The sequence below is a fragment of the Acanthaster planci genome, linkage group LG20 (genome assembly GCF_054643075.1).
Source record: "Acanthaster planci isolate LZ-2023a linkage group LG20, COTS_SCS, whole genome shotgun sequence".
Lineage (NCBI taxonomy): Eukaryota > Metazoa > Echinodermata > Asteroidea > Valvatida > Acanthasteridae > Acanthaster > Acanthaster planci.
This window is the reverse complement of record NC_141796.1, coordinates 4,489,841-4,513,525: the sequence shown is the minus strand read 5'-3', so window position 1 is coordinate 4,513,525 and position 23,685 is coordinate 4,489,841. Positions and strand designations below refer to the sequence as shown.

General features: G+C 38.6%; 2 protein-coding genes across 8 annotated transcripts in view; one reads left to right on the top strand and one right to left on the bottom strand.

Moving 5' to 3' along the window:
- The window catches only part of LOC110986848 (histone-lysine N-methyltransferase SETDB1-like), a 163,072-nt gene that overhangs the window by 56,819 nt on the left and 82,568 nt on the right, over positions 1-23,685 (top strand). For all 7 annotated transcript variants that reach the window (XM_022249096.2, XM_022249097.2, XM_087130865.1 and 4 more), the window contains exons 8-14: positions 2,006-2,120; positions 2,485-2,646; positions 2,919-3,051; positions 7,635-7,755; positions 7,938-8,055; positions 9,193-9,339; positions 22,119-22,253. In XM_022249096.2, the coding sequence (XP_022104788.2) occupies positions 2,006-2,120; positions 2,485-2,646; positions 2,919-3,051; positions 7,635-7,755; positions 7,938-8,055; positions 9,193-9,339; positions 22,119-22,253 (931 nt within the window). The remainder of the gene's footprint in view (positions 1-2,005; positions 2,121-2,484; positions 2,647-2,918; positions 3,052-7,634; positions 7,756-7,937; positions 8,056-9,192; positions 9,340-22,118; positions 22,254-23,685) is intronic.
- LOC147795857 (uncharacterized) lies at positions 17,053-18,365 on the bottom strand. Its single transcript, XM_087130872.1, has 2 exons — positions 18,244-18,365; positions 17,053-17,842 (listed from the first exon to the last, which is right to left on the bottom strand). Exon 2 carries the CDS (start codon positions 17,830-17,832, stop codon positions 17,488-17,490), a length of 345 nt encoding a protein of 114 aa, XP_086986998.1. The 5' UTR covers positions 17,833-17,842; positions 18,244-18,365; the 3' UTR covers positions 17,053-17,487.

Sequence of the window (23,685 nt, the reverse complement as noted above, 5' to 3'; positions counted from 1 at the left end):
GGAGTGGGAGGAGGATTTGTTTGAGTGGGATGGGGATTTGTGGGAGTGGGATGGGGATTTGTTGGAGTGGGATGGGGATTTGTGGGAGTGGGATGGGGATTTGTTGGAGTGGGATGAGGATTTGTTGGAGTGGGATGGAGATTTGTTGGAGTGGGATGAGGATTTGTCGGAGTGAAATGAGGATTTGTTGAAGTGGGATGGGGATTTGTTGGAGTGGGATGAGGATTTGTTGGAGTGGGATGGGGATTTGTTGGAGTGGAATGAGGATTTGTTGAAGTGGGATAGGGATTTGTTGGAGTGGGATGAGGATTTGTTGGAGTGGGATGGAGATTTGTGGGAGTGGGATGAGGATTTGTTGGAGTGGGATGGGGATTTGTTGGAGTGGGATGAGGATTTGTTGGAGTGAAATGAGGATTTGTTGGAGTGGGATGAGGATTTGTTGAAGTGGGATAGGGATTTGTTGGAGTGGGATAGAGATTTGTTGGAGTGGGATGAGGATTTGTTGGAGTGAAATGAGGATTTGTTGAAGTGGGATGGGGATTTGTTGGAGTGGGATGAGGATTTGTTGGAGTGGGATGTGGATTTGTTGGAGTGGGATGAGGATTTGTAGAAGTGGGATAGGGATTTGTTGGAGTGGGATGAGGATTTGTTGGAGTGGGATGGAGATTTGTGGGAGTGGGATGAGGATTTGTTGGAGTGGAATGAGGATTTGTTGAAATGGCATGGGAATTTGTTGGAGTGGGATGAGGATTTGTTGGAGTGGGATGGAGATTTGTGGGAGTGGGATGGGGAGTTGTGGGAGTGGGATGAGGATTTGTTGGAATGGGATGGGGATTTGTTGGAGTGAGATGAGGATTTGTTGACGTGGGATGGGGATTTGTTGGAGTGGGATGAGGATTTGTTGGAGTGGGATGAGGATTTGTGGGAGTGGGATGGAGATTTGTTAAAGTGGGATGAGGATTTGTTGGAGTGGGATGGAGATTTGTTGGAATGAGATGGGGATTTGTTGGAGTGGGATGAGGACTTGTTGACGTGGGATGGGGATTTGTTGGAGTGGGATGAGGATTTGTTGGAGTGGGATGGGGATTTGTTGGAGTGGGATGAGGATTTGTTGGAGTGGGATGACGATTTGTTGGAGTGGGATGGGGATTTGTTGGAGTGGGATGGAGATTTGTGGGAGTGGGATGAGGATTTGTTGGAGTGGGATGGAGATTTGTGGGAGTGGGATGAGGATTTGTTGGAATGGGATGGAGATTTGTGGGAGTGGGATGAGGATTTGTTGAAGTGGGATGAGGATTTGTTGGAGTGGGATGGAGATTTGTGGGAGTGGGATGAGGATTTGTTGGAGTGGGATGGGGATTTGTTGGAGTGGGATGGAGATTTGTGGGAGTGGGATGAGGATTTGTTGGAGTGGGATGGGGATTTGTGGGAGTGTGATGAGGATTTGTTGGAGTGGGTGGGGATTTGTTGAAGTGAGTTGGGGATTTGTCGGAGTGGAAGGGGGATTTGTTGGGTTGAGTGAGGTTTGGCAGCAATGGTAATTGATAAAGCATTGTGAATGTTCCAAATTTTTGTATTATGGTATACACTTACATGTGCCTTGGATTGGATGAAATATTTGATACATTTCACGTAAGCCGTACGTTTTGGAAATTGGGAGAAAAATTCACAAATTGCTCATATACTAGGTCACTGTGTAGCAAAAGTTAGCAAAAATACAAGTTTCATGTGTTTATTTTAAATACTGGTAAATTGACTTGCTTTTTTTTTAAAATGTACCAGTACATGTAGCAGCAAGCCAACACAGCTTCACTGTTTTAATTTTTTTATGAGGTCGCTTTATTAAGAATTGCCCCTCAATAAAATTTTTTTTGTGCCAAATCTTTAAGTTGTTAGGGAGAGCACCACAAGCTACATGTATACAGCATACTGGTATATCTCATTGAATTTGTTTCTTTGTTATTGCATTGTAACAGCTAACTGTTTTTGGTTTTACTTGTCTTAGCAAAAATTCAAATTGAAGTTCGATAACAAAGGTGGAACAGTGGTGTCAGGGAAACACATTTCTATTCATTCCTATCCTCCTCCTTCAAGAGTACATGTGGGTAGTCGTGTCGTAGGTGAGTAAACAGAACCATTCTATCTCTGCATTATTTGCGAATGCAGAATGCAGGTACTGTATGTTTGCTTGCAATCCTGATCAATTGGATATTTTTCTTGAACGTATCATAATCCAACTTAGCAGTAATCCATTGGCTCACACTTTGTGCATCTGTACTTGCACAAAGTTGGGTCATCAAGCCACATGTGAAGTGCTAGTGGCTAGACTTACGGAATCAAAACAATGATGCAGATTTCCATAGATTCCTGGACCAATGTTAATATAATACTCATGTACATGGACATCATTACCTTATAAATGACTGAGTGCTTTTAGTTTTGTGATGGCTGAAATTGGATTCCTTTCTTCTCTTTATACTCCAGCCGAGTATGAGACTGGAGGTCGTACACCACACACCTCCTTGTATGCTGGCATTGTAGCAGAAGTACCACTGCATATTAACAAGGCCCGGTATCTCATCTTCTTTGATGATGGCTTTGCACAATACCTTGGCCTCAAGAAGATACATTTAATCCATGAAGTCAGTGAGTACATTTTGTGTATCATGGGTTTATTACTTAAGATCACATTATTGACAAAAAAAACTAACTTTAACCCAACTACATGTACATGTATGTACAACTGTATGTGTACATATACCAGAAATGAAATTTCCAAGTTTTGAATCAAGAAGGTCTATTTGTCAACAGCATACATGTACATGTACATGCACTGTGTACATTGTATGGTAGCATTATGGTCACTGGCTACATGTACTTACATGTACTAATGCCAAATGTCATTTTTTTGCTTGAAGGCAATAATGTGTGGGAAGATGTACCAGAAGACAACAGGGAGTTTATTCAGGAGTACTTGGAAAAATATCCTGAGAGACCCATGGTACGGTTGTATCGTGATAACTGGGTGAAAACTGAATGGAATGGAGTGTGGTAAGTGGCTGTTTACAACGTCTCTGTGCCACAAGAACAACTCAAAATTGCTCATTGTTTGGCCAGTTGATAACTTTGCGTACGTCAAGTTACCTTAGCTTTCCTAACTTAAAGGTAACATATTATGCTTTGATTGCTGAGTCTGTAAAACTTGCAAGAAAACAGTGCCACAATTTTGGAGGATGTTGAAGGATATCACCATATGCTGTTTCCAAAGCCAAAAAAAACCACCTGAAAGGTATGAGAAGCATGTGATTGGAAGGATCACAGGTTTAAATGTAAATAAACAACCCTGTAGACAATTTCAGTGCCAATGCTTTTCTTACCAATGCTTTTTGTAGTCTTCCACTATATAGTTTCTGCAGAGTAAATCATTTAAAAGCTTTCTTTGTCTCGTCTGTTGAGGCTACATGTATGCCACAGTAGTTTTATAACATTTAAGCTCTGTTATGTACGGAAACGTATAAGGGCCACTTGCAAAAATTTAGTTCGAGTTATCTCGACACGGCGAGTTATTATGATTTTATCTTACCACAGTGAGATAAATCTTTGAATGTGTATTTCACCGAAGTGAGTGAGGACATCTTGACTCGCTGTCAAATTGATATCCTGCCGCAGCGAATATTTCAATAGTTTCATAAGTCCTATAAGTCGAGTTATTCCCTGGTTCTTCTCAGAACCACACATGCTCAAGAAAGAGATTGATCCATGGTGTAACCACAATCGTTTACTCATATACTGTAGTTCTTTCACCGTGAAAACTTTCAAGTCTTATCTAACGCTGCTGCTGTTATTGACAACATTGTTGTGCACCCAATGCGTTGTTTCAAGTATGTGGATGATCTTACTCTTCTAAAGATGTGACCTGCATGTACAAATGTTGATTCCTGTAGTTTTTCCTTCTTCCCTCTTCTTTTTCTGTGCAAATGTGCATTTGTTTTGTGCATGTTTATTCTGTACATGACTTTTGTGCTTTTGCAACTTTATATCCTCATCACACTTGTACCAATGAAAGACCCTTATGCACAGATCTACACTTGAGGAATGCACATGTAAAACCAATTGTTTCAACAATAGTCCAATTCCTTACCTTACCCGACTCTTGAATTCATCCACTCCACCCCTGCCATAGAACACCAAGTAATCTTTATCTATAGGCAATGTACATGTATCCCCATTCCATTTTTTGACTGTTTCTTTTTATGTTCATGTATGTGTTTGTTGGTTGGTGTTGGGGTTTTTTTTTGGCTTCTTGGTGGTGTATGTGTTTTTTGTCCTCTTTTGCGTTTCGTTTATCTGGTTATTTGGCTTTTCGTGCTACTTCAGTGCAATCTGCTTTGGCTGTATTTTTTTAGGAGCTATTGTATTTTATTCGACAATTTCCATGGTAATATTAAATATATATTAATTTTATGTACAATAATCTTTATCAATTTAATATCTTGTGTAAGCTCTTCTTAATTCAGCCTGTGGGCTGCTATGAACGGTCAAATAAACCATAAATTAATAGATGTGTCCCGAACAATGACGTCATGATGACGTCATCAATTGATTTATTATTGATTTTTCAATATTTATTTCAGACTTTGTACACGTTTTCAAGGCAAAATTTTGGTTGTTGAGCAATATCAAATTTTATCAAAGTAACACAAAGGGCAGACTTCGAAGCAAAGATAATACTAAAATAATTATATCGTGATGATGTCACCAAGTGATTTATTATTAAATGTTGAATATTGATTTTACACGTATATGGGTTTTAACAACATTAATGTAATCATTAATGTAGTTAAAACCCATATACGTGTAAAATCACCCGTGGCCTCCCGCAAAATTCTGTTTGCAGCAAGTGGCAGAGTATAATTTGGTCTTCAATTCATCTCATGTGGGTCAAATCACGTGATCCTTCCGGTCGAAACAGGAAGTGGGCTTGTATAGTATTTAAAAGTTCTAATAGGTATGAAGTTGTTTTCAATGCCGTTAGTCTGTTCGGGTTTAGTATTCTTCAAATCATCTACTGATGACATCACATAATTTTTGAGTGACCTCTGGTGACAGGTTAAAAATTGTGAAAATCAGTTTTGAAATGATGGCGTCATCAGGATACAAGTCACATGACATTAAAATTGCTCTCTTTGAAGCTCTCCTGAAATACATGTCGCATTGGGGTGAAATTTTGCACGTATAACTAGAAAGAGAAGTGTTATAGATGACAATTGACCTGATGTGATGATGATATCACAAAGAGACAAGTCACGTAGACATTACATTAAAGCTGCACTATTTAAAGCCCTATATCTCCTGAACTGCATGTCCCATCAGGTTGAAACTTTACAGATAACTATAAAGGGACATGATTTGATGAAAGTTGACCTCATATGTTGATGACGTCAACAGGTGAGAAGTCAAGTTAAAGGTGCACTCTTAAAGCACTTTATTTCCTTAAGTTTGTGTCAGATAGGGTTGAAACCTTGGACCCAAATGGTCATGATAAAAATTAAAAATATTTATTCCATCAGTTTTGTGCAGTGAATTGCTCAAATTTCCAAAATAATGCGAAAATGTCCTCTGTTCTGTCAGCAAACAGATAAATTCTTGTTGAAATTCAGATTGTATTGATGAATCATACTTGAGATAGCAGTTTCAATATTATTTTCAACAACACACACATTCACAAAGAGTGAAAAAGTACAATTTGACATCAGACAGTTTCCAACCAAATTTTCCCAACCAACTGTGGAAGTGCTTAGACAAAACTTAAAATCATCGCTCAGGTTGTGTATAGGTTGCTAATGGGTGGAGATCTGTTAACCACTTGCCGTCGGGGTTTCCGGTACTGGACATGTGCTCTTTATACGCATGGTCGGGGTCTCCGAAATCAGACAAAGGGGATTGGACCTTGTAACAAAAGACTACTCATAACAAAAGACCAGGCTGCTGGGCATTACCAACATTTTTTCACTCTCAATAGTAGAGATAATCCAGCCTTATTTTGAAACAGCATACCATGATTTTTAGGGATTTAGAGCAAGTGGATTACCACCAGGGACAAAAGCGCTCCACAGCAGCCGTGATGAGCCACACAGTACCGCTGCGCACTAATCTGGCCCCTATTGAAAAGAGGTCAGCAGCGCATTGTACCAGTTTTGTGAACAAAAGAAAATTACATAACAACGCAAAATTTGGGCTCTTTTTACAAGGCGGCAGGTCTGGCTGAAATACTCCAGCATCAATAGATATTGTCTGCCAGATTAGAGTAGAAACCAGACAGTCCTTCGTGTGGGTGTAACTGTAAGTGTCCAGTAAATAAAGGTAGGAATTTTTAAAGAATTTTGAAAACAGAAAAAAAATAATTATTATGCCCCATCAGCATCATCAACATTGATAACTGTCACTGGAGCGAAGTGGTTAATTACTGGTACAGAAATGTCCTGTAACGTAACCAGGGCATTTGCTTTCACTGATTAGATTAGAATACAATGCATTTCAAATGCAGATCAAGAATGCTGTAGATCAGTGGTCCATACCATCACGTTACAGTACCAGATAAAGAAGTCGGTTGTTGTTTTTCTGCTTTATTTAAGTGATAACTGATTAGTTTGGTTGAATTTGTATTAAAAAAGTCTATTTGATAAATTTGTTGAATATTTACCAGCTTTTTTTACTAAGTACACATATACCTCTTCACAAAATGTTTGAATGCAGCTCTCTAGGACTAGCTCATCAGAATGTGAGAGCAATATGCACATTCCTGCAGGTTTCGTAATGATGAGAATTGACTGTAGTGACGTATGTACATTATGTAAGAGGTCAATCCATATTTGGATCAAGTGAAGAAAATATGTGTCAGAAACTAAGGAACAAAAAAGTTTTTGTAACACAATTTGTACCATTATTCTAATTTAAAAGGCAAAACCATAGAGCAACACTGGCCTTCTGAATATTAAAACATGTTTATTATAATTCTCACCTAAACTCTGTGATGTTGATGCTCTCCCCTCAAAACACTACATGTAATAAGTTATGGTACATTCCATCTCAGCACATCCCTAAGATGAAAGGGTGTTGTCCCATTTGATGTAGTAGCATCTGATGTCCTGATGCTTGTAGTTTTGAAGATTTGTTTTTCAATATTCTGCTTTGTCAACATCCTACAGGAATCTAATCATTCAATTGACCTGCTTCCTATGCATTTTTGATGGATAGTTCCAGCAAAGACATGAACAAGTTATTGAAAGAAAATGCTGTATTTTGTGCACTGCTGTTGTGTTCTTGAAAATTGATTAATCTTGGTTACGTCACGCTTTTTTAAAATCCTATGTTGTACATTGTGCTTGATGGTACTGTGGAGCTATTTGAAAATTTGAAGTAGCGGTTGCATTTTGGCAATATGACTTCACACAAATCAAATAAATTCAAACATCGGAAGTTTGGGAATTTTCACTTGCGTGATATATTATTAAATAATCACTAGGGTCAAGCAGTTGGCAGTAAGAATTGTTGAAGTTCACAAATGTTTTGTTTTCTCTGTGAGAAATCCCTTCATGAAGGAATTTATTACTGTAGACTTAATATTCCAACAGGTGGCGTGCTAAGGTGGCAGAAGTTGATTGCTCATTGGTTAATATGAACTTCCCAAATGATGGACGCAATGAATGGATCTACAGAGGATCCCCGAGACTGGAGCCACTTCACAGGGAATTGGTAAGACATTGTACATGCATTTGTAGATGCTATCTCTCAGTGCTATGCACAGTCACTAGCTATTCTTAAAAGAAAAAATGTGTATGCCAATCTGTGCTGTGAGTTTCCTACATTAATTTACCAGCTGGTACGTGTATATGTACTTACAACTTGTATCCAATGTTAACCCATAACTTCATCAGGAGACAGCCAAATACTTGAGGGAATCTGGCCGGCTCATTGCAGGAAGTAGCGTTTCCAAAAAGAGAGGTGGTCCCCGTGTGGAATATTTGAGAGTTAACCCGGACTATCTTGTGCCAGGTCAGTTTACTCATGAATTTTCATTTGTGGTCATACCTCTTGTCACATTATAAATAGAAGCAGTCATTTGATATGTATTAGTAGTTACAACTGATGTTGGGAACAGAATGTAGGATCTCAACAGAAGTGAATGTAGAATTTAGTGCAAAATAGTAAGTAATGCAGGAAACCAGAACCTAGACTCTCCATAAGCACTTGGGACCTTTCATGCTTTATTTGAGTGGTAAATGAATGCAGTGGCATACCACATCAAAGCGACTACTCAGTCAATCCTGAGTTGGACCAGGAGATGGCACAATTTTCCTAGCAGTGGAGGCTCCTTTGGAGGGAACTGCACTTTACTGATTCAGAAATGACTTTCTCTGCATGTGACTCTGCATGTGACTCTGCATGTGGCTCTGCATGTGACTCTGCATGTGACTCTGCATGTGACTCTGCATGTGACTCTGCATGTGACTCTGCATGTGACTCTGCATGTGACTCTGCATGTGACTCTGCATGTGACTCTGCATGTGACTCTGCATGTGACTCTGCATGTGACTCTGCATGTGACTCTGCATGTGACTCTGCATGTGACTCTGCATGTGTTGTAGTCTCATTGCTACCTACAAAATGAACACTTCCTACCAACCAACATGACTGTTGTCAACCTACAAGGCAGGTGCTTCTGCTCAAGATGCAAAGTTAACTTTAATGCCACCAAACCACATAAAATCTATCTTCCAATTTGCTTTTGAGTATCATGCTTAAGCGTATTTAAAGTGTTCCGATTGATGCATTTTATTTTCATGAACTGCTGCTTTACTATTCACAGTTTCATCAGTAAATACACATAAATGTGTGTACACATTGTAAATAATAATGATAGTAATTTTCTATAGTGCCACTTAAAACTGAATTGTCAGTGACGCTTCATTTTGAAAGTACTACTTAAAATACATCAAAATTTAGCAAAACATTACAACTACACGTGATATACCGTACACACGTAAAACATCTATCAAAACATCCCAATTGCTTCATTCAAAAGATAGGTCTTAAGACTCACTTCAAAATTATTGATTTCTATTAAATTATTGCCCACTTGGGAGACACAGTTTCAAAAGGACGTAACTGCCCTTTATTATTACTGTACAGAGAGTGATGTCCTGGCTTTGGCTGAAGGCAAGATATCCTTATCCAAGCCAACAACAAGTGGTTCGTGTTCTCATTCGAAAGGAGTGTTCACGATAAGGACGGTAGACCGCATGCCTGTAGTGCAATGGGCTGTCACCATGCTCAGGAGTAAGTAATCTATCTTACATGAACCAACATGGGCATCTTTTTATTTATATTCAGATATATTTGAATTCCAGAATGTATTTGTAGCGGGCATAATATGAAAATTATGACACCTGCTTACATTATTTATTTGTTTACTAAGTGGAGATAAGTGCGTTTCCGGCGAAGTTAGCGAAAGGTTTTAACACGCTGTACAAAAATACAGATATCCTAAATCTAAAGGATACATATATTTAAAACAACAAGGAAAACCCAGGGATTCTGTTTACACAAGAAATTAATTAACAATAAAACTAGATGAAGGGCTTAGCTTGAAGTTGCATTGAAGTTGGGGATGACTGGCCCTAGCTTCACTTGGCACTAAGCTGGGGAGCCTGCAGTTGAAGAACTTGCAGTTCAAGGGGGCTAGGATTGTTGGCTATGTGCAGATGGTGTGCAGGACTCGATTGCACAGTCTCTCCTTCCTTGGCTTGGGTAAATCAGGTGTGGGGAACACAATGCATGCGACTCCGCTTCAAGTCACTCCCTGTCCAGCAGTACATACAGCTCGATAGGCTCACTGAGGTTACCTTAGTGCCTCAGTACTAGTGGTGTCTTTGCCTAGAGCAGGACAGGGACGAATATGTAATTGTGGCAGGTTCAATGCAAGGAGAGATCACAGAAACAACAGAACAGTCTCTGTGGAGTCCAGTAGCCAAGTGAAGTGAAATACTAACTATACTAAGTAAAACAGTTGTATGGACTATCAAAAGTGAAAGTCCCTTTAAAACACTGCACTGTGTGTAAGGTTGTCATGGTTACCAGTGTCGGTCAATGCCTTCGTCCACCTGGGTACCTCATTTGTGTGTGTGGGTTGGTCTACACAGAAATGACTAAGGTGCTACAAGGACACTATACCAAGACCGGTGTCTTAGGAATTACAAGGTTACAACTGTTGCGGTCAAACTTTGGAAGTCTAAGTCCGGGAAATATGAGTGACTCATAATCAGGAGGTAAAAGTTAATTAAGATTAAACATTAAAATGTCAAAGTTCTGGGCAATCAAATCGATTTAAAGCAAAAGGAATACACATCAAAAGATTAAACACCCGGATATAAGAACTGAAATAGAATAAAGAAAAAAACTAACTACTGAATATATGGAACTATGGTAAAAACTAGATAAAGGTGAATCAAGTCAAATGATTGAAACTTATCAAGTAATAAAACACAGAAGAATGTTACAAATTCAAAGACTTAACTTGTACAAGAGGGAAATATCCCTCTCTTCACTTTAGTCAAGGGAATGTGATTATTCAATGTATGCTAGAAGAAATATATCATAAAAACCTAAGTAAAATAATATTATACAAGTAATTCTAGGAATCACGTCTTCCTAAATTAAGTTTTACTTAATTTAGACAAGTCGCCAGAGATCTTTTACCTGGAAATGGTAAACTTCCAAATCAATGGAAACTCATACAGCAAGTTAAATTCATTCAGTGTTCTGGGACTAGGAAGTCAGAATGTTTGGACGGATAATGAAAGATATCGCACAAGAAATGGTGTTTGTATCTGGAAACAACAGAACCTTAAACAGATGTCAACATGGATAGAACTTCTAAAATAGACTTTGGCTTGAATCAAGACGTGCACATTCGTTTACTCTTTCAGAGCATTCTCAGCCAAAATTACAATGACTGCAATTCAGAAACGCAATGTGATATTGACCTATGACGACTTGGTCTAAACGTTGAAGAATAAACACTTCAATCTAGGCACAAAAGTAAGACAAAAGTATCATCAAACTCACCTAGAGCAGGACAGGGACGAATATGTAATTGTGGCAGGTTCAATGCAAGGAGAGATCACAGAGACAACAGAACAGTCTCTGTGGAGTCCAGTAGCCGAGTGGAGTGGAGGGTCACTGGCCACTGAATTTATCTGCTCCTCCTCAAGGACTCTTGTGGTTGGTTGCAAGTTCTGCTACCAACCTGCCCACACGCGCTGCCAAGCAACCCACACATTTCTAAGAAACTGCATGCCCTAACTCTGGGGGAGTTAGAATTTCAAAAAAATGGGGGGCACAAAATACATCCTATTACATATTGAAATCCCTTCGCTCGTTTTTTTGTCAAAATGGATTGCTGATATCCTGTCACTGCAAAACCATTCAAATGTAATTAATACTGTCAGTCAGGGCGCAGCATTGAGAAAAGTGTTTCCGTTTATTTGCAGCGTATGCACAGTGTGGTAAATTTTGCATACATAATGAGATTTGAGGTCACATTTTCAAAGATCGTTTTAGTGTAACTATGTCTTTAAAAATCCAATTTTATTCAGTATTTCATTCTGAGTTCACTTTAATGAATGACCCGATTTGTATTTTTTGGGAAAAAGCATTTTGTGAAATATTAGGGCAAAACAATTGATATCTCTGTAGAGATTTAATGGTCAACAGAAAACATCTCATTTTCTCTCCAAAATGAATGTTGCAGACAAATCTTACATACTAGTGATAACTTCAAGTATTCATAATCATGTAAATCGTACCTGTGTTTCAAGAGACGATTTGAAACAGTCAGGAGCACCTAAAAAATAGTGACCTTTACGTGTTCCGAGTTCTCAAAAACTACCATCGTTAGAAGTAACCTTTTTATAAGACAGTCTACGTCATGTACGTGATTAGTCTGCATGTGTAACCAGAACACACAGTGACCAATCACAAAGAGCAAAGCTACCCACATGACAGTGTAGAAGTGGCGGGTACCCAAACCGCGCATCACTGATATCTAAATAATTAAACATGTATTATGAGGCCCAGACTAAGGCCGATAACTATCAGTCAGGAAGTAGTGCCGTACATGTACGTGGTCACAAAACCCAGGTTTGTTAACAGTATTTAGCCACGTCTGGTTTTAGTATAAGGTTTTTGCTTCCTTCCGTTAAAAGGGAGGGAAATTTATCAATAGTATTCCTTGTTTTCTCTTTGTGGGTTCCTTGGTCTTCTTCCTCTGTAAATCGGACTTTTCGGAAGTCTACCCTAGCTATAGCCTAGGCGATACTAGTAAAGTACTAGGCTTTGCCATGCATTATTGCATGGTCCGGTACAATAAACTAATAGTATTAAAGGCAAGCTCCAACTTAATGAAGTTCTCTTTTTTGAAGGAGCTCATGTACTTTGCAATGAATTATTACATAATTGCATTTTAAAATCTTTTACTGTTCACGAAAACTCCATATCATACTGTGTTATAAATGCAGAACATGAAACAAATGGAAGACAAATGTACTTCTTCATTTTCTTATGAACACATTTCCATTTTATTCAGCTGCAATTTGTTGGATGAACAAATATGTATCTGTTGTTAATACTGCAAAGGTTGCTTCGTAAAACCTGTAAATTGCACATTTTAAAAATAAAGAACTACATGTAATCTTACTATTTCTGCAGACACTAAAATCTTGCCAAAAATAAAAATATCTGACTTAAGTATCAGTGGCAATGCTTGAAAGTGAATAAGCATATTCACACTTGGCAAATAGAGCATTAAACTTAAATTACACTTTGGCATTGTGGATGCAGACTGAAAAATAAACCTGCTTATAACTTAATGAAAAACTTTTATGAAACCCGTTGTTACTGATAACAAAAGCTGCATGTTGTAAAAAGTGTACAAAATAATTATCATTAAAAAAGTAGGTAATTCCTGAGCACAAATTTCCTCAAATCATTCCTGAGATGTAAGTTGTAACAGATAGGTTGGGGGGTTGCAGGAAAACAAAGAAATTACTTTTGGCTTTAAGTAGCCCGCGGCACATAATAAAAGTTTTGAATCACACTTGCCCAGTTCATATTCCTACTGAAGATCCCTGAATGATGAAGATGAACGAACTAGGCATGTAGTCAAGTACTATGTTTCACATACAAAAGGAATGTCCAGTGCACTAAAATTTAATATTTGTTTACCCTTGGCATGCACAGTAAGTTTGAATTGATGTGCATTTAGGCAAGAACCAAGAGAATGTACCATATCTTGACAAATGCCAAAACATGCCCAAAAAAGTATATAATAAAATCTTCGAAGGCAAGATCATTAATAAAAGTAAACTGAATAAGCATGTGCACTATTAAATATTTGACATACATGACCATGTACAGTATTTCTGTAACACAAGTAAAACAAATGCACCTGATAGAAACTGCTCTCATTTTCCGCTTTGACCGTGGACGTGCAACTTACACAAAATTACCAAGAAAATAATTAAATAAACACATGTACTTAACGTGTAGCTACTTGTTAATCTTCATTGTCACTATCCTCTTCTTTCTCATTTCCTTCAAAACATGGAGCAAAAGGAAACTGTTCAAACACCTCATGGATTGAAGACTTCAAATTTTTCTCAATATCATCACCAACATCTCGATCAAAGTCACATTCAAAATCATCTATGGAGCTGCTATCATTTTCTGATTCTTCATCACAGTCAGAAATATCAACATACTCAGTTCTGTTTGGGCTACAGTCAGAAGGTGCAGATGCTACGTGTACATTTTCACATTCCTTACATGAACATCCTGGACCACAAAACCGATCTTCTTTTTTGCACTTGTATACCCTTGTCTTACAATGGCTTTTAGCACAAGAACATCCCCTTATAAGGAATCTATCATTTGTCCTGATCCTCTCTTCCTCGGTGTTCCATAGGACTCTCAAAGAGTCAGACTCTTCAACAATCCAACCATAGTCACAAACATCAGGATACTCAAATATATGCTGAAGAGCTTTTCCCCAAACTGTACTGACCCAGCATGACCTAAGCCAGTGAAATTTCAGTGCTTCAGCTGACAGAAGTAACTCATCTTCATGTGTTCCCTTCCACGTAGCCTTTCTGATTACATCTAAAAATTTAATGTGATGTCCAAGGATTGACGATGAATCTACAGACTGAAAAAGCTCTACAGGTGATGTATACTTATTTAGGCAACTTCTGTGGACGGAGAAGTAAACGTAACCAATGAGTCTGTAAAATGATAACATTCCCAAATCACTGTCTTCAGTGATGCTGGTATTTGACAACTGTCCTACAACACCATGTAATAACCCGCATATGAATGAGGAATATTGAAAGAAAGTGTTGAAAAAATGAACGTTTTCCAAGATGAACAAAATATGACATAAAGTCACACCCACTACAGACAAACAGGACCTGAATAATTTTCAACAAGTTGTAGCCTCCTTCAACTATACTTGCCAAATCTGGATCCCTCTCAAAACAATTCTTTAATTTCTGCAAATACACTTGCACTTGACATCTCCTTGCTTGGCCTTATACTGAATAATGATTTCTTTGTTCCTTATAGACAATGGGAGGCCTATCATTGCAATGTCACGATCAATCGAATAAATGTGAATAATTGAACATGTTGACTCATTTGCATGGATCCAAATCCTGAGTGTCAGACTCTTCGTTGTTGTTTCGTGCACAATACGACTTTTTTTCCAATGTAACCTCAATTTCAGTGAATCTGCAATCGGATTGAAATCCACCAGCAGGAGCAAATTTCTGCTCTGGAGAAGTAAGCCATGGCAAAACAATATCAACAAATTTATTTGATAAGTAATGACTCAACAGTTGCTTATTTCTTCTGTTCTTAAGAAATTCAATCCATTTTGTACTTGGAAGCTTTGTATCATCCTGTATGCTGTCATAAAGCTCATCTTCACATTGAGTATCACCGTCTCTCCGATTGCATTCTAGCAACTTGGGAGACAATCCTTGTGTATTAACCTGATCAAACAGAATTCTCACTTCAGTATACCCCTTGTTGAAAAACTGTTTAATCCAACAAGAAGCCAACACTTCTCCATATTCCAAAAATGTTTTCTGATATCCAAGGGGTGAAGTGTAGATAATATTCATGCCTTTTGCAATTAAACCCACAGAATCATTTTTGGAAAACACCAAGGAATTTTTTATTATTGTTTCATTATACCGTTTTGCAAAAAGGTCTTATATGACAGACTTTGAGCCTTTATAGGGCATGCTATTGGGTAAGCAAATTGGTCTTGGTGTCTCAAGAAATTGGCTCAACTTCCCCACAGGCAACTGGTTCTCTTCAGAATATGCAATGGTGCGCTTATAACACATAGTAATAAGATGCTTCTCCTTTTCAAGATTGATTGTTCGCCGAGTGATCTTTTTCTCGGCAAAAGTTTGCAAATTATGTCTCCTTATTCTTGGTTTTTTCCACACTTACATCTTTCAAAATGTTTGATTTAATAAAAAGATGAAAAGAATCTCTGCCAATATCTCTATATGTGAGGAGGTTTTGCTCTTGTACTTTTGATGCACGTCTTGAAAAAGCTTGAAACAGGAAAGGAGACTAAACGGTGTCAAAAATACCACTCTCTTGCAGGTATACAAAGTACCTTTTGGAATTTGCAAATTCACTAGCAATAACTGCTTCAGACAAGTCTCGCTGAAAATTACTTTTAACATAGCCAAACTGATTTTGAAAATTGGCTATAACTTGCGACTGAAATTTAAATGTTTGGGAAACCTTATGTATGTCAGTTGGGAGGCTGTGAGAAAGAGCATTTTGCAATCTTTGTTGATGAACATCTCATGAGCTTCGTCCACAGCAACACTAGAAAAGGAGAAATCCTTAATACTTGAAACAAATGCTCCTCTTTCAAAGTGTCCAAAACTTGTTTAGGAAGAGCATACATTTAGCTTAAATACCGTGGGATGAGACGTGAATAATTATGTCGATCAAATGCGTAAAAAAGAGGGCCAATGTTTCTCAGAGCAGCCAATCTGGCTTTTCAATTACCTTCTCTTATTGCAAAAAACAACTGTATGTATGAAAAGCAATCCTCTTGAAGAAAATTGTGCCAAAATCTGAAAGTTTCAAATTTTTACTCAAATCAACAAGTGAGTACATAATCAGTGTACTCTGTTTCCTTGCATCCAATCAATGCACAGTTACCAGGTCTCCAAATGTGCTCATGATAGAGGACAAAAGCCAATGTGTTGTGCGTACACAATAATTCCCATCGAAATCCAGGTCTTTATGGATTTTTAAAAGAGATCTAACATTATCTTGATAAATATCATAAAGGTCTGTTAAAAGCAGACCTCTATTTTCAAGCGAGTCATCAATAACTTGAATGAAAACTTTCAACAGACATTGTCCAACTAGTTGATTTTGGTTAGTTATGTCAGTGGACAAACTATTTTGAAACAAACTTCTTATTTCCTGCAGAGAGTTCACAGATGATACTTTCCTAGACACAATTGTGTAGCACGAAAAACAAAGATATCCTTCAAGATGTATATCACCAAACATTGTTTTTAAGATTTCTGAAGCAGCAAGTAACCCCATTTCCAGTGATGAGCACAAATATTTTTTGCTGGATGCTTGTATTGTAACATTGCAAGCACTGCATTTATATTCAAATCCCTATTTCCATAACATATTGTAATGTTGTTTACAAAGTGGAAAAACACACGTGTCCATGTTGCATTCAACAGAAAAACAAGCATTGAATGTTTCTGCAGGACAGTCCATATTGTGCGTTGAAAGTACATTTAATTTGCACTGATAAAAATCATTAAGGGCACTTGGCAAATTTTTCCTTTTTCTTGATTTTTCATCTGTGTATTTGGGATCTGATTGTTCTTTGTTACAGATACTTTGCATGCCTTGCAAATGCAGCCTGTCTCTGACAAATTTGCTTGTGTGCAAAACCAGTGTCTAATCTTTTCATTCTGTAAAGTGCCCAAATGGAAATGTGAAAAGCTTTTCCTTCCACAATGTGAACATGGACCGCACTGGGTTTCCCTCAAGGAGGGGCCACATTAGTATGTTTGGTTCCCCCCTTACCTACAGTATGTTTACCCCTGCAGTGTACTGGAGTGCTGTTCCAACCAGGATCATGCTCTGCAGTTATGTCTCCTCCTTTGTCGTCTTATTTTGTTGATTTTCCAACACTTTCTTCTCACCTACGGAGTGGGTGCTTGAGGGGGATGGATATCTGAAGAATGAGAAGTACGAGGCCTTGCCGAGGCAGAGCTGAAGATGAAATTCAAAGGCTGAGAATACTGAGTGATGACTGGATCAGCCCGAGGAAGTCTTTTGCAAAAGCCAATTTGCACAAACCCCTCATTACCCTCCCCATCCCATTGAATTATCATCCTCATCAGTTTCTTCTTTACAGAACATGCTGATGGAAGTTTTTTCCTGGCTGATGGTTTGGATAGGGATCCCAGTGCTTCTGGCGGTGAGGCTTGGGGTCCCAGAGCTGGTGGTGGTGGGGCAGTGGGTCCTGGTGCTGGCGGCAGGGGTGTGGGTCCTGGTGCTGGCCACGGGGCTGTGGGTCCCGGTGCTGGCGGCAAGGCTGTTAGTCCTGGTGGTGGGGCCGAGGGTTCCGGTGCTAGCGGCAGGGCAGTGGGTTGCGGTGTTGGCGGTGGGGCTGAGGGTCCCAGTTGCTGACGTCTCAAACGTCTGCATCTGGTCATCACTGTAAAAATTTTGTTAACATGTGGCAAACGTTACTTGATTTTTATAGTTTTGCTCCTCTTAACAATTTTTTAGCCTGATTTGTTCATCTGTTTAAAATAAAACTGATCATCTTGTGTCTAATTGGACAAACTGTTGGAAAAACTACATGTACATGTGCATGAGGCTTTGGATGAAACATTTAGATGAAACAAAATTTTACATACATTCAAGTTTAACATCTGTTAGTGGGTGACAGCCAGTTCAGGATTTTAGTAGAAAAGGATTGATCAGGGTTGACCATTCTATTTAGCCTGACCGCACAGCATTAACACATCATTTTTCAAAAGATCAGTGCAAAATACATTTATAGTGGTTTATGCAGATCTGGCTAATTCTAAAATTAAGATAAATGGTGCGAACCAGCATGTTTTCCACTGCCGTCTGCAACACTTCACCAAAGAGGCGGTTCCCACACCAATTCAGATGGACTCCATCATGTGTAAAATGATGACGTTGGAAGCGGTTATGGTTGCTAAGAAATCTGTATCCAGCAATGCTCGAGCACAGTTTCACCAAGTGCCCATTGAAAACGTCAGCCTTCAGGGCCAAATCGTCACTATCGTGGCGGGGCAAAATCCCACTCACAAGAAGATTTGAGCTGATGGGTGTTTATGTCTGGCTATCTGTAGCAGTTTTTGGAAGTGCTTCAGAAAGAGGTGCAAAAACTCTTTCCACAAGTCATTCATGCCTACATGTATAACGACAACATGGGCAGACTGAGATTCATCATGGCAAAATAAATCCCTCAAGGTTTGACAGAGCCGTGAAGTGGTGCTCCCTGGCTTGGTTACAACCTCTAGCACAAACCAATCACTGTCAAGGTTATAAGGCAAGAATCTTGTGATTGAATCACCCAGTATCTTGGCACGAAACCAAAGCAGCTGACTCTGTGTGCTGGGCCTGTGAAAAGAGAATATACAGACACAGGAAATGAAAAGAAATAAGTGTACATGGCAAAATATTGTGACAAGAACAAGATCCATTGTTACAGTGATTACTAAAGAGTTATGCTGAGGTATTGTAAGTGTCAAAAGATTACAGAATGGAATTTCACAAGTGCCAGAATGCTGAGCAAAGGCATCAATCAAAATTATTTGTCAATTTAAAGTAATAATGCATTCATTTGAGTTGGTGCTTGATCTAACAATGCATATTCTTTTAATCCCCTGAACAAAATGATGTAAACTGCTTTAAAAAGGTTTATACATTGTAGGATGATCAATGCACCAACAAGCTGAAAGTGTGCACAGGAGTAAAGGAAGCTACTATTGTTAATGTTAAAAGTTGTTGTTGAAGAAATTACAAGACAAATTATATTCATACTCCAACATACAAATATTTGTTCAATTGATGAACCAGTTTACAGAGGTCATATTTCTGTGGAAAAGATTATGTATCTGAATCATGTATCACTTCGACCAATTTTTATTACATTCGAAGAAAATTTTTAAAAAGCCCTTAATAAATAACAGAAATAAGAGGAGTATTTTTGGCAATTATTTTTTAAAATTTAAGTATTCTGCTGATACAACAGGAACGCCTACATGAAAATTGAAACATAGGCTTATGTAAGATGGAAAAAAACTGGATACAATTTTTTTCTCTCCTTTGTAAAAAAACATGAATTACTAATAAAATCTATTTTGTCTGTCTCCTTAGGCCATTCCAGGTTCATTAAATGTCCCTCTCTCGAAAGGGTGAGCCAACATGTACATGTACGCCCGATAGAAAGTCTACAACCGAAGGGCTTAGGCAACACCTAATCATGTAATAGCTCTCCCAAAACAAGCATGTGTGTCGCGTTGACAAAGAAAAAAGACTGTTGACGTCATGGATGTCTCACATCATGGGGTGTAATCAGGCCCTTGGGGTAATTTGGAAACTCTCATCAGAATTTGGCATTAAAATAGATATTTCCATACAGGATCTGCATAGATGGAAATGGTTCGGTTTGAAAAGAAGATCTCAAGAACAACAAATAAGGGTCTTAGCAAAAAAAAATTCTGCTGACATAAACATTGGTAAATATGTTGTCATGCATTCAAGATAAGCCTAAAACAAGTAAAATTCATGTGGGTACATTATGTAGGCCTAGACCATATTTTAAAAACTCACCCATCTGTCACAAATGAATGAAATGCACAACTTTGACTACTGTACTAGGCCCTTCATGTTCATGACCAACTTCTGACGGATAATCCCACTACCATTTATAAAAAAAGGCATAATTTATTTTGGCCTATTCACGACCGACCATGCATGCATGCATGGTATACATCATGTTCGATTGTGCTGTCAACCATGCCAAGCTGCATTTTAAGTGCACGAGTCAGCCAAAAGCCCCTATTGTCGACACTGGAAGAACGCACGGCGCGGGACCTTGCGACCGATGCGAAAAAACCCAGTGCACTGTCGTGACGTCATCGCCGAATGGCAAAAGTACGAAATTCAGAGTTTTTGAAAATGTTTGACAGCAAATTAAAACTTCATAAAACAACTTGCATTAGCAATTTCGGTGTCATTGAAAGCACTTTGTTTCGCACACAAGAAAAACATCACTGTTTTCTCGTAAGTTTCTCGAAACAGTCAGGAGCACCAAAAAAGAAAAGCCCTTCCCGAAAATGTCAAGGATTATAACCACATTCTTATTGGTAAGTTAACCACTTTTCACGCATTTCCAACTATAAAGTTATATATCAAAATACAGCTTAGAATTTGATCATTCACTTACCACTCCATGTTGGCCCATCACTGCCTGCTGACGGGTTCCCTGTCCTTTTTTCCAGGGTTACTACCAAACGCGCGCAAAATCTCAAAAAATTTCAAGCGGTCTGAGACCGTGAACACGCTGCAAATAAAATATCGGTGCGTACTTCATTACCGAGTATGTTGCGCACTGACTGCTGTATTTTTCGTCCTCACGAAAAACTCAAAGGGGCACACTGTTGCCATCTTGTCTTTCTGTGCGTGTTTGTGTACTAACGTGACACATCTACCGTAGTGTGAACTTGTGAACAAAAGATGTCAGCACAATGTTGAAAGGGAAGACATTCTGTAGACTGTACACAGGACGTTTTCCTTTTCTGAATAGGAAGTATAGAGGCATTTTGGGGTTAAGGTCATCTGCTGTAAAAAGGAAGAGGAACAGTCAAGGAAACCTTTTACAAAAATGCAGTGCAAAAACAAAGGAATGTCCATACCAGTTATGTTAGTATGTGGGTGTGTGTGGGGGGTAGGCCTCTATGTACAAGTACAATAAGGGGACAGTTTTCTTTTGTTAGGACATTTAGGACAAAATTTGTCCCCATGGCATTTTCAGTACCCAAGAATGACTGAAAATACAAGTACTGGTATTTGTCCCCACAACTATGGTACAAGTGTGTGTGTCAAGAATATTCTTGTTAGCATAATAACTTGAGAAATATTTTATCTACATGTATAAATTTCAAATTTGGCTTGTCAATTTCTTGGGTGATAACTCTAACGGTATTACAGTAAAGGTCAAACAATTAATGCCTAAAACAAGAAATCTTGTTTGCAATCTGAAACTAAAGTTGTAGGTTTTAGGCATGGTCTTGATGGGACATTTGTGTTTAACACGTCATTCTTGTTCAAAATGTTTCTGATAAAGTCTTTTGTAAGCTTTGCATGTAGTATTTGGAAACATGTGCACATCTGTGAGGACTGACCCATGAGCAAGGCCTGAAAAGGAAATTCATGTCATTAAAAGATTTGCACGTCCCTGAAGACAAACATGTACAAATACACAGAATTTACAATGAAATAATGCAATGACACTTACACTGCCTACCGTGCAATGGATACAGTTTCAATATTCTTATCAAAAATATGGGTGTTTCACAATACAGTGCACCACCATGAGGTTGCTACAAAGAGTCAATAAAAACAGAGCTTACTTGCTGTGATTTAAATGTTAGCGAATGTCAGACAACTCTGCAGAATTTATGATTGATCGAGTCATTTCTTGCCATTTTTTCTATGGCAGCCTCTTAAATTAATCAAAGATTAAATCTCCTCGTACAAAATACTAACGTTATTTACAAGCATTTACAAATTTCGACTGAATTTAACACTTGTTGAGGTCCTTTTTTCCTTCTTTTTGAGCAATCTGCAGTGAGGGAAACTTTCATAGATGGGGAAATAAGTAGGTATATTATGATATATGTTACATTCAAATACTGTTATGTTGTATGTTGTATTTGGATACATTACAGATTGGTGTGAAAGTCACAATGTTTCAGCCAAATTTGAGGATCTATCTGACGTAAAGCTGGCTGAACTCCTTGAAAGGGTCTACAGAGAAGGACCAAGAGTAAAACCAGAAGTATATACAACTTATACACTCCAAGGTTAGTCTGCATGTTACAGTAGTCTTTTACCTTGAATTTGTATGATGCTTCTGTCTTGTAATCATTTTGTCAAACCCACAAGTAAAATAAATCTCAAAAGATCGAAGCAGTTTAAGAATATCTTAGGAGACTATTTTGCAATGGAAGCAATGAAATTGGGCAATTGAGTTGTGATATGAGCAAAACAAAATAATTTATCTTATTCACAGTATTCAGACAAAACATCTACATGTATCAAGAGTTAAAGCCTCAGGATAAAAACTTTGTTCTACATGTAAGCTGGCAGGGACCTTCATGCACTTCAAGTCGATACAGTCTTTGATTTTGTTTATGGAAGCATCGTCATCAAAGTCCTGTGGGAAATCTAATTTGGCCTGTGCTATGATGGCCATGAAGATCCGTTGTCTGTTCAGAGCTTCTTTCCATACCCAATTCTTCCCATCGAACATTTCCCCACCATGGAAGTTCGATCTTGTAAGGTCTTCCCCTACATCCTTGATAATTGAGTAGGAACATCTCTTATCCCAATATCCACATTTTAATCCATGAAAACCGTCAATCTTGGTGGCGATGATTCTACTGAAACTTTTGTCTTACTGCAAAGCTCATATTATTAAAACATATCTTTAAATAAGTTGGTTTGAAAGCAGACATTTGCAGGTTTCAAGAAACTCAGTCACCACTTCATGCCAGGGCATTTTTCAATGTTGATGATGCTGGGCTGGCATGACTATCATTTTTTCCGTTTTCAAAACCCTTCAGAAAGTCATCATTTCATTTAACGGTCATTTATAGCCGCATAAAGTAATCTTTAGGCACTACTCTAATTTGACAGGTGACCTTCATTGACGCCCAAGTATTTCAGTCAGGCCTGCAGCCTTGTAAACAGAGCCCAGATTGTGCGGTGTTATACAACTGTCTTTTGTTCACGAACCTGGCTCAGTGCACTGTTGACCTCTTTTCAATAGGGGCCAGATTAGCGTGCAGCAGTGCTGTGTGGCTCACCACTGCGGTGGTGGAGCGCTTTTGTTCCCAATGGTAATCCGCTAGCTCTCAATGCCCCAAACCCTGGTATACAGTTTCAAAACAAGGCTGGAATACCGCCACTTTTGAGAGTGAAAAATGTCTGTAATGCCCAACAGCCTGGTCTTTTGTTCGGAGTACAGTCTTTTGTTACAGGACCCTGTTTCCTTTGTCCGAGTTCGTGACAAGTGCCGAACCAGCAGCCGAGTGTTGAAAGGCTTCTGGCTGTTTTGACTGCAGCCATTCTAAAATTCTAAATGAGCACTTGTTCTAGATTAACATTATTGCATGGTACATTAACATACGTGTACTTAGCTTGGGCATGCGCTGTTACGTTAGGTTGTTGGATAGGCCGGCGGGGGTCGCCTGTGCCGCCCTTGCGATCGTGCAGTGTGCATGGAGCTGGCTG